This window comes from Abrus precatorius, unplaced genomic scaffold (genome assembly GCF_003935025.1).
Source record: "Abrus precatorius isolate BTA unplaced genomic scaffold, Abrus_2018 Scaffold8, whole genome shotgun sequence".
NCBI lineage: Eukaryota > Viridiplantae > Streptophyta > Magnoliopsida > Fabales > Fabaceae > Abrus > Abrus precatorius.
Genome location: NW_020874428.1, coordinates 35,843,351 through 35,857,562, shown reverse-complemented (window position 1 = coordinate 35,857,562; position 14,212 = coordinate 35,843,351). Strand labels below are relative to the sequence as shown.

The following is a 14,212-nucleotide window of genomic DNA, read 5'->3' as shown; positions in this document are numbered from 1 at the left end:
TTGTAAGTAGGGGTACTTAGGTACGGGTATATATATATCTATCAAATTGGATATGTGCCAATGAGTGACTAATACCAACATATCTCCAACTAAATCTTAAATTAAACACAAGGATGAGAAACCAATTCATTTATTCATTAGATAAATAAATGATATTATGGCAAAATTTCGATTTCGTTTTATTCCTAAAGCACAAGTATCTCTTATTTAAGATCTGGTATGTATTATTATCTGTAAATGTGAAGTTCTATGACCTCTTATAATAAAGCTATAACATAATCTTTATAGCCTAAAAAGATAGAGATGGAGAGAGTGGGAGGACGTCTTGAAAAGGTACTTTGTCTGGTTAATTTTGGTGACTTAAAATTTTCAAAGTCATCAATTCTAAATTTCTAACCTATGACATCTATTAAAAACAGCGATACCTTCATTGACTACACAACATATCCATGAGAAGTGGAGCAATCGTAAATAAAAAAAAAAAATGGAAACACTAAATTATTAGTGCTCATTTAATTTGATTTCTCCCCATCTCTTTTTCGTTTTCTTGTGTCAAATATCTATTCTTTCACGATTTTCTTCGTCTGAACGCACGTTATGGCAGCATGCTGTATAGTAGCCAGCAGAAAAGAGAGAAGAGTCGTGACATTATTTTGACTAAGATTTTTCTTTTTGGTATTGACCGACATTTGGTTTTAAATGAAGAAAACAAACTCATACTATCTTTTGAAATTTCCCCTTTTATTTCCAATATTTAACAATGTATATATATATAACTATTAAATTTATCATTGGTATTGACCTTGCGCCCAGCTTCAGCATAAACGAGCTGGCATTAAATATTCTGATCCGTTTCTCAATATTTTATATTTAATTATAATAATCACGTAAACTATATTGTGCCAATTCACACGTCTGTACTCTACACTATATATACGTTGGAACACGCTAAAGTTGCATAGGAGAGCTGAAAACACTTGCTTAAACTAGACTCTTCTTTCTGTCCTCTTTCAAATATATTGTTTGTTTTTATTTACACTGATGAATCAATTGATGAAATGTTGACCTCCCATACATCCCTTTATAGGGCATGTGGGTCTTAAAATTTGTTTCTAGCTTGCTCTGATTGTTGAGTAACCGAAACGTGTTGCTTCCATAGAATACATATATATTTTGACCTCTATTTTTTACAGCTTGCAGTTAGATGAACGAAAATTCGCATCTCGATTGTTTTATTCATAAAAGGAATACAACATTGTAGCATTGTCTGCGAAGAACTTAATTAAAAGACATCAAGAAAAAGGGATTTGGATTAAATGAATTATTTCACAAAAATTTAAAACTACGATCTATTACAAAACATTTATCAGCATTTTTTAAAATTAACTTGGCATTCTAAAAAAAAGTATGATGATAAAAGAATTGAAAATTCTTAATAAGCTATTAAACCCAATTCAAAGGGGCATCAAATTTAACTGCACATCTCTATTCTCTCCTTAACCTTATGTATATTTTCGGGAAAAGGGTATCAAATTTAAAGGGCCGAGCCGGAAATGGATGAGGTAGAAATAATTCAGGGCTCACCGTTTTCTTCATCGGTGTGAGAACACCATAGTTACAACGTTGATGTGGCCCGCCATTCACCAAACTATGTATCCATTAGTAAATATTAATACGCTCCCGATGAAAAGAAGTTCGAGAGACTATTTTTGAACAGCCATAACATGCAAAGGTTCATAGTAGAGTTGTTCATCCAACATACGATGAAAACTGGTAATTTACAACTTAAAAGTCAACTGCGCACCATCTCTGAAACCACGGACACGTATCACATCAACACGCACAATGAATAATATAATGAGCAGTTAATTCCGGTCTTATGGTACATAATTTGAAGCAGTATAATTGCATGAGCACTTGCCCTTGGCAATCAGAATAGGCCATTACATTCTATGCTGACCACATAATTTTTCATCAACCTTCCTCCCAGTCAACGTCGTCGTCATCATCATCTGCTGGAACTTCCTCAGCTTGAACATTCAAATCACCGACCTTGTAACCTTCATTTCCATTGCCTTAAAAAATTATACCCAGTGCATAAGTCAACGGCCACAAATAACGTTGTCAACCAAATGAAAAATAAAATAAAGGAGGAACGAATTTGCTAACAAGGAAATTTCAGAAAGGGACCCAGTCATATAATCATAAACATACAAAGAAAAACTAAATTATAATTTAATACTTATGGAGACAGTCATATCTGAGGGGGAAAAATGTTCAGCTCAATGACAGCAAAGCTCCCGCAAAATAGCCTCATTATGCACATCTTAAAGTCTGGTTCTATAGATATGGTTTCCCAAGACTGGGATGGCCAGGAAGATGAAGCTATTATAATTAATTTTAAGTGTATTACCCCGTGCCTTTATTGACCACACAACACAACACTTGCAAGATTGAATGCTGGCCTGCCTTTGTGATATTATTGGGATGAGTTAAAACACTAGACAAAATAGGATTAAAAATAAATGCATTTGAAAGAAAGTTTGAGTAGCAATAGGAATGAATGCATTAGATTAGAAAGAAAGATGGAATAACCCGCATAGGGGAAAGATGGTTGAATCTTTTCTTGGGTGGTTGGGGCATGTAAGGACAAGACCAACATACGCCCCCGTAAGGAGTAGATCAAATAGTAGTAGCCCAATAGTTAAGATTTAAGACGTAGAGGGAGGCCAAGAAATATTTTAGTTCAAACTATTAAGAAATATTTAGATCAAAATAGTCTGTCAATTGACATGATTTACAAAAACATTATGGTGTCATTTAATCCGTGCAGTCAATCCCCCACCTAAACAAAAAAGGCTACTATTGATGTAATAGTTGTGCACTTGCCTTTCGTGTCTAGAAGGCCTATAACCACCCACTCTAAATTTTTAAATTACAATGACCTCCCCCTTGTGAATCTTTTTTTAGCAAATGCCTCCTATGTAATTAGTTTAGCCTCTTGAGATTTTAAACAGAATTCCCGCTGTTAATAATTCTATTTTAATTCAAGTTGATCCATTAGAGATTTAAACTTGATCCAAAATTCAGTCAAATCATATTAAAAGACTAAATTGTACCAGAAATTGGAGCTTCCTCCCACTCAATATCATCATCTTCCTCACGTTTCGATTTGACGCCAACCTGACGATTGGAAGTGCTGCCAGAAGGATCATCTGCTGCATGTGTATTTGACAATTGGTTTTTTGCAGCTGCCTCCAATTCATGTTGTTGCTTAAGTAAAGCAGCATAATAAGCCTTAATATACTCATCCTATAAATTACAAAAAGGAAAAAGAAATATTTGGTGAACAAAGACTGTCTTACATCTTTAAGCAGAAGGGGAAAGGAACTCAAACAAGTAGAACAAAAACAAAGTAAATAATAGTTCATCTTATTTTATGAACCTGTATATTTTTATTATCATCACGTTCAATTGCTAACTTCTTGTCATCTGTGTAGTGTGCTGTTGTTGAAGTTGAAGTCCCATCCATCTTAGTTTCCTGCTTCACCACTCCAAGTTGTTCCTTTGTAAGAACCATTCCTGACGTAATCATCCATGGAGGCAAAACCTTTAAAGATGTACTGTCAGTTTCAGACTTGACACCCTCACCTTTGTCTTCAGTGCCATTGAAATCAACTACAACCTGTCCAAATTCATAAATAGACTACTTAGCATTTAAAGATATTGAAGGAAGATGTGCTCAAAGCAAAATTTGAAAGCTGAATGGAAGATTCATTATGATACAACTGCAGAGCAACCCAGGCACTGTCCTCATTAACTTGCACTAATTTCAAGATATAAGAAAAGGTTATTACTAATTTAACTATGAACGCAAACAAAATATGAGGAGATAGTCAACAGAAATGAAACCAAGCTAATCAATCAAGCAAGTTGGCAAGCAAGGTCACACTGGATGCACAGACTGCCATCTTACCATAAGATCCCTTAATAATTTCTTCCAAAGTTCTTCTAAGTCTCCCTCTATCATTTTTCACCAAACCAAAAGTAATGTAATTCATTCCCCTCATTGGTGCCTTCAGCGGCTTTGTTTGCACATATCCACACCACCTTAATCACTCTAATATTCTTTCATATGCAATCATTATTTTTCTATCTTTTTTCATGTGATCATTCACCCATCTTAGTATTCTCATATTTGGAATTCTAACTTTTTTCTTAAAGTAAAAGTTGTGTTAGGCCCCATAACTCTGTCTGTGGTCCCATAATTGATCCAAAGCTTGGATAAAGGAGGAGGACTATGTTACACTCTTGACACTTAATGTAAATAAAGGAGGATGACTATACATGAATCATCCCCCCTCCCTCCAAAACCAAAAAAAAAAGAAAGTGCATGCCATTAAATACAACCTAGAGATTTGAGTTCATCAAAGTGATAAATAATAACAATAAACATTGTCCTTTTTTAAATTGAGATATATAAATGCAAAGGAAAATTTCATTGCTGAGACTCAAAAGAAACCAATTAGTTTTTCATTTTCCAAAGAAAAAAGAAATTTAGTTAGAAAGAGGAAGGGGGAATGTCCAATTTAAAAAAGATAATATGTCGTTCATAAGAAGGATCCAAGAAAATTGGGGGAAAAAAGTAACCCAGTTACCCTGTGTCTCCACATGCCAGAAATGATAACTCCTTTAAAACAGGATAACATTACCTTAGTATCTCCACTGTATGGCATTGGTGTTCCATTATATCCAAGCTGAGAAATTTTGGAATCACCAGCATTGATATCTCCATTAGCTGCACGGCCAGCAGCACTGGCTCGAGCTTCCCATGCTTGAAGACTGCCAAATTCTGGAACAGGCAAGTCTTTTACCCGACCAAGTTGGTCCATTAAAGGCTTGAGCTGTACCTGCAATAACACAAGAAGCACAACATTCATCACAAGCATATTAAATTGTGGACCACTAGCAACAGAAAAGAAAAAAGCTGATATTGTGTTAACTCTAGCAATATTGAACTTCAAATGAGATTGATGAAACCTATAGGCAAGGTTCTTAAATTCATTAACTGGCCCAAGTTTTGCACCTCTACTCAATACTCATCCAACATATACTACATGGAAAAAAATGGCTGGTCAAAACGTTGACCTACAAAAAAACTTGCAAGTCTATCAGGTTTAACTACAGGTTATCTGGCTGTTTTGGGTCATTTCTAAAGTACATTGGATTGGACCACCAAAAAAAGGTGTCCACAACAATCGGGCTCCAAAATGCTTCTGTCAAGCTTGAACTGGCAGCAAGTTCATTCCTGTGATCTTCTCCTAATTAGGGTAAAGTGGAATAAGATTGAAGAATGTAAAACAGGGATTCTGCCTTGTCATTCTTTCTTCTTTCCAATTGTTGTGGTTGGTAACTTTCCCATGGCTGCTACAGTTAAGAATTTTTTATATTGGGAAGATGGAAGAGTTAAATTCAGTTTTGTCATTATCTCAAGCAGTGATTATCATTTAGCAATCACATGGGTAGAGATAGGTTGAAACATGGGAAACCTAAAAGACATTTATACAAGGGAGTTTTATTCATTCTTTTTATATAACATTGGCTTGTCAAAGATAAAGATGTACAATTTCAAAATCAAATATTTCAAGCATTTTTTAGTTTTGGACTACTCTTTCTGCTCGTTGAACACACCAGAAACAGGCTTACAGGGTTTGTATGCTTTCAATTCTTTTAGCTTAAATTTCATTAGTGCAAAATAAAAATAAAAAATATTTTGGCAAATCAATTAGAAGCAATTAAGTGTACTACCAATTGCCAAATGACAGATATAAAGCTGAAATGAGAACTTGAGTTATCAGCAGCCATTACACGTCCTATTTATGTTTGTTTTATTTCAGTTTAGTTACTCCCATATGCATTTTAAGTGGGTGAATCACAATTCATTGCACAACTTATTCCAACATTAAGATAAAGAATTGGAGAGAGAGATTAACAATGCATGCAAACAAATCCTGTGATCATCTTCCATAAAAAAGCATCATTTTGACACTCATCAACACTAATCTTTTACAAACAAATGTTTACCAATATGCTGTGTATGCTTCTGTGTATCAGACAGATATAACAAATTAAACACTATAAGGAGACATACATACCTATATTATAAATAATCTTCCATGAAGATTGGCACTACATATGGTTAGAATATCAAACTAATTGACCTTGAACCAGCTCTGCACATGATATTTCTAATGTTCTTATTAAAAGTGATCGCAGAATAAAAGCTAATTGGAAATCTATAAACCTTCTTCCACAACAAATTACCACTTGATGTGGATTCAAACAGTGTGTGTCATAAATACGTGACCTAAACCTATTAAGTATAATAGCACAACCACTACTTGCTACAGACTACATTGGTTAAGTTAACCAGATCCAGAGAACAAGAATCGGAACCAACATAAAAAATAACAAACCTAAGTAAAATGATCCATCATATGAAGCCACAAATAGAAATAAACAGCATAGTAAAATCATGTAAGAACCTCCATCTTTTGAAGCATGTCCTTTAACTTTTCACGCCGTCGTCTTCTAGCATTATCATCTCCATCTCCCCCTTCTTGAGCAGCTATCTTATCACTTTCAACCTCTAATTTTCCATTACAACTTTCACAATGGAAGTCCTCATCTTCAAAAGATATTAACCGCAGAGCATCCAAAGCATTGTATCTAAAATAATTCATACACCCAAGTACTAAGCAACGGAAATACATCAATACAAATAACTATGACATATTATGATGTTGATATTATAATGAATTATTGAAACCTTTTTCCACAGTTTGGACATATATATTCCTGAAGTGTGTTCTTGTTCTCCAACTCATCTTTTAGCTTATGTTTCATGCGATGTAGTCTGTACCTAATTACATCATATATCTGCAATGAAATTCAACATTAGATTTTCTATATATGGAGGGGGCAGAAATTGCAAAATTGGTGTATATTTGTCCTGATTCAAGAAAAATGTCAACAAAACAAAAACAGGCAAAATAGCATAGTTTTACCCTTCTCTCTACAGTAAAACATCCAAATATCATTGGTAAAGCTACAATTATGGAAGAATTAGAGTGAAGAGACAGACCTGTGCATAATCTAGACAACAGTACGAGTGTGTGTGCAGCTTGACCTTTTCTTCTCCCTCTTTTGCTGTCTGTTGACCATCAGCTGTAGCAGCTACAGCAGCACTATAAATTTTTGCACCTTTTGCTGTCTGTAGTCAAATAAGAAAAGCTGACTTGACAATACATAGAATGTTGACAACTCTCACATACATGTAAACTAACAACGAAAAAATTATTAAAATAAACCAAAAAAAAAAAACACTATCAATAGATGATTATAATAAATCAGACCCACTAAATAACTAGTTATTTATTAATTCAGCCATTAAATTTGAAGCTCTTCTATAATAGATCCATAGTAGTCAATTGTGGCCGCTATCGCAAAGGTGTGGAGCGGCTGGGTGCTGCTATTCTATCGCCGTCATGTCACGTTTCAATGTAGAGGCTGTTGTGCTGCAAATTGTGGCAAAAAGCGAAACAAATCGCTGCCCTAGCAGCTGCTATTTCATCCTGGGGCAAAAGGGAAAATTTGTCCTCCTTTCTGAAGGTTGAAATGCTTTTTAAGGGAGACAATCTTGGAATTTCACCCCTTTTTATATGTCAAACAAGGGCAAAAGACAAGTTTGCCTCCCTTTTTGAAAGTTTGAATGCTTTTTAAGGGAGACAATCTTGGAATTTTGCTTCCCTTTTATATTTCTGAAAGTTGGAACCCTACCTCCATTTTCATTCTCTTTTCTCTTGCTTCGTCCTCCATCTCTGACGTTACTTTTTGGTGCAAATCACTACCATTTTTGGCTAAGTTCTAGTTGTATTCTTTATCTCTAGCGAAACCCAACTTATTTCTAATGTGAGCAGACATTTTTCGGTTGTCTTTTTCATCTTTGGTGTAACCCAAGCTATTTCCTCTGAGATGTAAGCTTTTTCTGATGATAGTGAAACATTTTTCAGTGCGACCATTTGCATTAAAACTTTTTCCTGTTACTGAACACTCCTTGATCTATTTTCTTTCTTTGTTATGATAGTTTTCAAAATAGTAGTCATCCTACTACCCTGCTATAGCATTTTTGGGGTCAGCTGCTCCCCACAGCTATCCCAAAAGTGACTACTATGAGTAGATCAAGTTCAAAAAACTTTAAACAATTCAACAATTGATATTCCATTGTTTAACTTTATTTTATTGTATCATATGTTATTCAAAATATAAATAGTTATTGTTTGATATCATATCTATAAATGTGTAAATTGTGTAAAATTTTATATATACAATTATCATGATGATATTACATGAATCAACAATTAGATTAATAAAATTCACTTTGAATAAAAAGCCATTAGAATTGTCATTTCAATGTGTGTGTGTGTGTATATATTTTCAAGATTTCACAAGTCACAAGTGCTGTGGAACCACCAAAGGCCTGAAAAGTCCTTGGATTCAGATCTTCAAGCCACAAGACAAGAACAAAAAGCATGTGTAAATCAACAAACACTCCGGAATAGACTCTATGGACTTACATATACATAAGATATAGAGCCATTTCCAGAAACAGAAAATCTAATAAACTAAAATTGAAAAGCTAATGCATGATAACAAATACGTTATTTCTTGATAATATGAAAAACTAGCAAGTTTATTTGTCTTCAACGTCATTAAAAGCTAAAAAGATGTGTAAGCTTTCCAATAAATTAACTGACAGATTGCCAATTATGGTATCAACTTCCAAGATCTCACCCTCTCCCTGCAGCACAACCGTACAAGGAAAAGAAACTGCCACTAGGTAGGCACACACTGAAGCAGATAGTTAAACTTCTACAAAATATCATTTTTCTGTTGGAATTTCGTGCAGATCTGTGTTACCAAATTCGCTCCCTACCTCAGTGATCTACAAATTGATTTGTGCATCTCAAAACATGATGCTTTTATGTATTGATTCTCTTTGATTTGCCATCAAATCGCTCACAGTAGTGTCCCAAAGGACATGTGCAGGACCATTGTTTTTAATCTTTGTGAGAAAATTTGAGCTTTGTTGCAGGTGAATGAAGATGAAGAGAACAAGAAAAGGTTAAAAGTATGAGCAGTGCATTAAAGAAAATATATATCAGTTATGCTCAAATAGTCATTTTCTCTCTGCAAGTAGGCTTATAGTCTTTTGACTTTTTGGATTTCCAATGATGTCCATTCATTGGCCAGTATAGGTAAAAATTTAAACTACTTAATTTGCAGAAAGGAGGTCCCACCTTATTTTGTAAATAATCTTTGGGTTTTTCTTTCTCAATAAACAAAAATTTTACCAAAAAAGTAAATGATCTGTTACTAACCTGGGAAGGTAAAAAAAATTAACAACATATTTATTGTGATACATATAAAAGAAAAAGGATATTTTAAATATTATGAGTTAAAAATTTTATAAAACATTTTCTATAAAAATATAATAAAGATGTACCAATTAATATTTTAAAACGGGCTGCAAACCCTAATTGCATCGCAACTAAGTATACCCCTACCATATATTCTCTATAGTAATGTACCGCATACTCATACCAAAGAGAATTGCATAATAGATAACTATGGTATAAATTCTAGTGGCACTCTTCAAGGCTGATGCATAGGTGTCAACTGAGCTTAAGGTGTGAGAGATTGATATTGATCACCACATTATATTACATGGTAAGAACCAAAACATTTTACAAACACTAGAGGTGCCACCAGCCATACACATATAAAGAGAATGTTCTAATTTTCTTTGATTTACTAGCATGTTTAGAGGAGCTCATGGATAGCTTATGAAAATAGCTTACAACTCCTATAAGCTTTTTCCAACTTATTTTGATAAATATTTTAGTATAATCTATCATAACAAGTTATTTTCATCTTATCATAAATTCATAATAAATTTTGTTAAATTTATGACATAAATCATCATTTAAAAAGAGTTTTAGCAAATAAACTATGTATCTAAACACACCCAGCATGATTTTTCTTTCTTACACGTTTCAGTAATATTGACCTCCCCTTTATTTTTAAAACATAATATTCCCCTTCTCTAAGGTTTTGTTTGAGAGTTCGGGTAGTGAAGGAGAAGAGAAAGGAAGAAGAGGGGAAGGAGGGTCAATTGAAAAAAACTCCCAATATGAGAAAACTTAAATGCATGAGTTTTGGAAGATAAAACTCTCCCTCACATTTAAAACTCTCAAATAAGTGTCATCATTAAATAAACCTACCACTCTTAAAATTAACCATCAAACAATGCTTAAGAGATTAATATGTGCTACATACTCTAGTCCATTTTGATTTAAAATAACCTCTTAAGGCCAATTTCTTTTCAACATGATTCAGTATTACTATCAACTTTGGGACTTCAAAAAAATGAAATGAAGATTTTGAGTAAAGTTAAATGCTGATAGTAAGGTATTAAAGCATCATTTCATCTTCTAAAGTCCTAAAATAAATAATACAATGTGCAAAATTTGCTTACTGTAACATTGAAAGCTGCATAGAGAGGAAAATTTCCCCTAGGAGCCTCATTCATTGACTGCTAAGAGGTTAATGCACAAGAAAATGTACAATAGTGTTGCACATTTCATTGCACAAGAGAAGTTTGAATAATTTTTAAAATAAGAGGGAAAGGAAATATAACTCAAAGGAAAGGAGATAGGTGTAATATATATCCTTTGGGGGGCTATGATATTATCATTTATTTATTCATAAAATTATCTTTTGAATTTTAAAACTGAATGAAAACTGACTTAAAATTTGTAATATAAAAAAATAAAGAATTTAATAAAATAACTTTCATCAAAAGCAAGAAACGGCTGCTACAAGTGGGCCTTTTGTGATTAATTATTTAGATATAAAACCATTCTTGACCAATTAACCTTATCCTAATAGCTTAAGCATGTAAGAAATTTTGTTCTTAATATGGTATCAAAATCTCCTTGACCAACTAGTCAAATATTAGATCCTTACTGCCCACGTGCTTTTAATAGAAGTTCGGTACAACAGAAGAGTGGGCTATGCATTATCCATGCTTCAAGCCCAAATAGTTCAACACTTAAGCTTTTAGGATATTCAATCCTTGGTTATTTTGAAGTGAAAACATCGCCTTGTCAGCTATAACAAAACAAAATGCAGATTTTTTGGGGGATACAAGTGCATTCCCTTGGATGTGTAAACCTCAGCAAAGGCAAGAAAAGAAAATAAGACGCTTGTGTCACTTCATATTAACAATATCTTTAGAGCAGTGAGATTATGCTAAATCGCCAGTCACAGTGGCAAAACTACAAACCAACTAACACATAACATTTTGCAGAAGCTTAGGTGTTCTAGTGTGATGGGTCCCCACATAAACAACAGAAATAAACGTAAAAATTTTGTTGTGCCGTATTGGATAATAATCTATCAGGTCATTCAACCCTTTATTAAGTGAAACTCTCAAGTATCCCTAACTTGTCCTCTTCATTATGTTATATTGAAAAAATAAAACATAAGAGAAATATGATAGAAGTTAAAAGAATACCATATTGTTATAAAATTAAATATTTTCTTTTATTTCTCCCTTTATTGTGTGTTATGCTGTATTTTTCAACTAATTACCCATAAATACACCAGTCGTCAATAATTGTCTGACTGTTATTCTGTTAAGCTCATTCAAAAGATCAATGTCAATCCATGTGTGCTCACGGTCAAGATATGGATCGGACAAAAGAAATTGTCTATTTCACAGTCTAATGCATGGACAGAACCAAATAGTTACCTCTCTCCTATGATCTCGAGTAATGATCTTTTCTTCTTCAAAGAACCGCAGAGTTCGACGAAGTTGTTTGGTATGCAATTTGAGGTCCTTTGCTAAGTCTTCTTCTCTAACCCATTGTCGTCTGGAATATATATTAAAAGAGTACAATTAAAACCCAAATTAAATAAATAATGCACCTGCTTTATTCAACTACATATAATCCTGTATCATCTTTGCCATTTCTTCACGTCCCGAACATTTACAGGTATACCCTACTCAGCAAAAGCTAAAAATCAAATCCTTATTTCCAAGATGTTTAACAACCCAAGTTTCAACGTGCACTGGTCCAGGCAGGCATTGCATTTCTGAATATATATCCCCTCCCCCCCCCCCCCCCGTCCATTTTAATCATGCTTTCTCGTTCACTCAATTTCACTTAAAAATTCAAATAATTATGTTCTCGTTGTTTGCCTTGCTTTGTAGTCACATATACGTTACTAGTTGCATGGTTTTAAATTTTAGTACACAAACACAATTGCGGCTGCAATACTGAGGTTTTTGAAGTCTCACAATAGCATCACAACCGCAATTATGGACACATTTTCCACAATTATTAGCTATTTTGCTAATTAATGCAACAGCCACCGAAATTTAAAACCATTGTACTACTACTTTCCACATAGTAACAAGGCATGTCTTCAAGAGCTGATAAACAAGAAGAAAGGTCGAACCTCGTGAGCGCATCAAGAACTACCACGGCAATTCCCCTGTTATCACTCCTTCCCGTTTTGGGCTGATTATCTCCTTTGCTCGTTAAATCATCGTAGAAAGCCCTCGCCGCTAGTTTAACCAGCCTACGCAGATTCATTCAGTAAATTAAATTCAAACAGAGTTAACATATCTTGAATTGCAACAGTTCAAATCAAAACCAAAGCACTTCTTCCTCCTTTCTTTTTCTTCTTTGGTTAAACGCAATTTTGATGCCAATGAAGTAGGGAGAGAAACCCGTACTTGTTGTATGGTTCAATCATCGATTCGAGAAGTTTGATTTACGGTTTTAGCGTGGTTTTTAGGGTTCAACAGCGCGACGTCGGCGATGTTTGTTTGAAAGGTTGGATAAGGGAGAAAAAGATTTTTCGCCCGATAATTTGAAGAACTACGACTAGAAACTTTTGCTCGGTTCCTTTTATAGAGAGGAAATGGAATCAGAGATGCTTTCGTTATCTTGGATGGGCCTTCGGACTTTATCCATTTCAGCGGCTCAATGGCATCTAACGAGTCTCTGCGTTTTGACTTGTCTTGGATTAATTTTAAAATATATATAAAAAAATTTGTGATGTTCATGATTTTGTTGGAAATTGTTTATTTCTAATTGCATTTTTTATTTTTTTTCGATCCTGCATAAGTATTTTAAATTGAAAATGTCTAATTGAACATATTTAAAATGAAAAATTTGAAAAAAGGCTTTAGAACAACTCTAATGACTGTTGCATATCATAGGTTTTCGGATAAGGAAGCGTCATTTGCGCGTTTAGATCCTCCTGCGTGTTTTTTTCAACTTAATATCTTACAAAATATTAAAAATTAAAACTGTATTGTAAAACAATTAAAAAAAGGAAAGAGTATGTGATCTATAGTTAAGATTTTTGCTGTTGATAATTATTGTCAAAGAGGGTACAGAAAATTCAAATATCACCGCAGGAGTAACATAATAAAAGATATAAAAATAGCCTGTAATGCCAGAATAGTGAAATATTTAAATTTGTAATATTGATTAGAAAATTTGTTTAAATTATATAAACTATAAACATTTGTTGTGTCATGGTGAGACTCAACAAACAAATATAAAATACAATTTTATACGATTTGTGCCCGTTGCATTGATAAAATTGATCCTAGTGCTTTTTCAGAATTTAAAATAGTCAAAAGTCTATATCAATAACAAAAAAAGGCAAATAAATTAAAATTAAAATATACTATATTAGTAATTACTTTGAACTTGTTTGAATGTTATTTTAGTTTTTTTAAACTAGTTTTCAAGTTTATAATTGAAAACTCGGTTAAAAAATTGTAATTCATGACTAAAAGTTTATAATTTGCAACTAACTAATCAGTAAAATAGTTGTATAACTAATTAAAACGTGTTAAATAATTATAGCAAAAGAAAACGTGTTAAATAATTAAACATGTATTTAGATTGAACTATCTTTTGTGATTAATTGAAAAAAAATAAAAATCTGAAAAATTATCTGTTAATTTTAAAATTTTTATCCAATGTAATAATCATTTAATTATTAATAATAAAAATTCAGTTATTTATATCTTATCTATTTGTCATTTTATCCGTACAGTACATGG

The 14,212-nt window shown here is 33.2% G+C and overlaps 1 protein-coding gene across 1 annotated transcript; it reads right to left on the bottom strand.

Moving 5' to 3' along the window:
- Positions 1-1,207: 1,207 nt before the first annotated feature.
- On the bottom strand, positions 1,208-13,145 carry LOC113846166 (general transcription factor IIE subunit 1-like). Its single transcript, XM_027474125.1, has 10 exons — positions 12,866-13,145; positions 12,586-12,708; positions 11,876-11,996; positions 7,145-7,273; positions 6,830-6,939; positions 6,546-6,729; positions 4,713-4,910; positions 3,446-3,685; positions 3,120-3,312; positions 1,208-2,075 (listed from the first exon to the last, which is right to left on the bottom strand). Exons 1-10 carry the CDS (start codon positions 12,883-12,885, stop codon positions 1,975-1,977), a joined length of 1,419 nt encoding a protein of 472 aa, XP_027329926.1. The 5' UTR covers positions 12,886-13,145; the 3' UTR covers positions 1,208-1,974.
- Positions 13,146-14,212: the final 1,067 nt, after the last annotated feature.

Coding starts and splice junctions, on each gene's coding strand:
- LOC113846166 (XM_027474125.1), bottom strand. CDS start 12,885: ATGATTGAACCATACAACAA. Junction 6,940..7,144: donor GTTGTCTAGATTATGCACAG/GTCTGTCTCTTC, acceptor ATTTCATTGCAG/ATATATGATGTAATTAGGTA. Junction 4,911..6,545: donor ACATGCTTCAAAAGATGGAG/GTTCTTACATGA, acceptor GTGTTATTGCAG/GTACAGCTCAAGCCTTTAAT.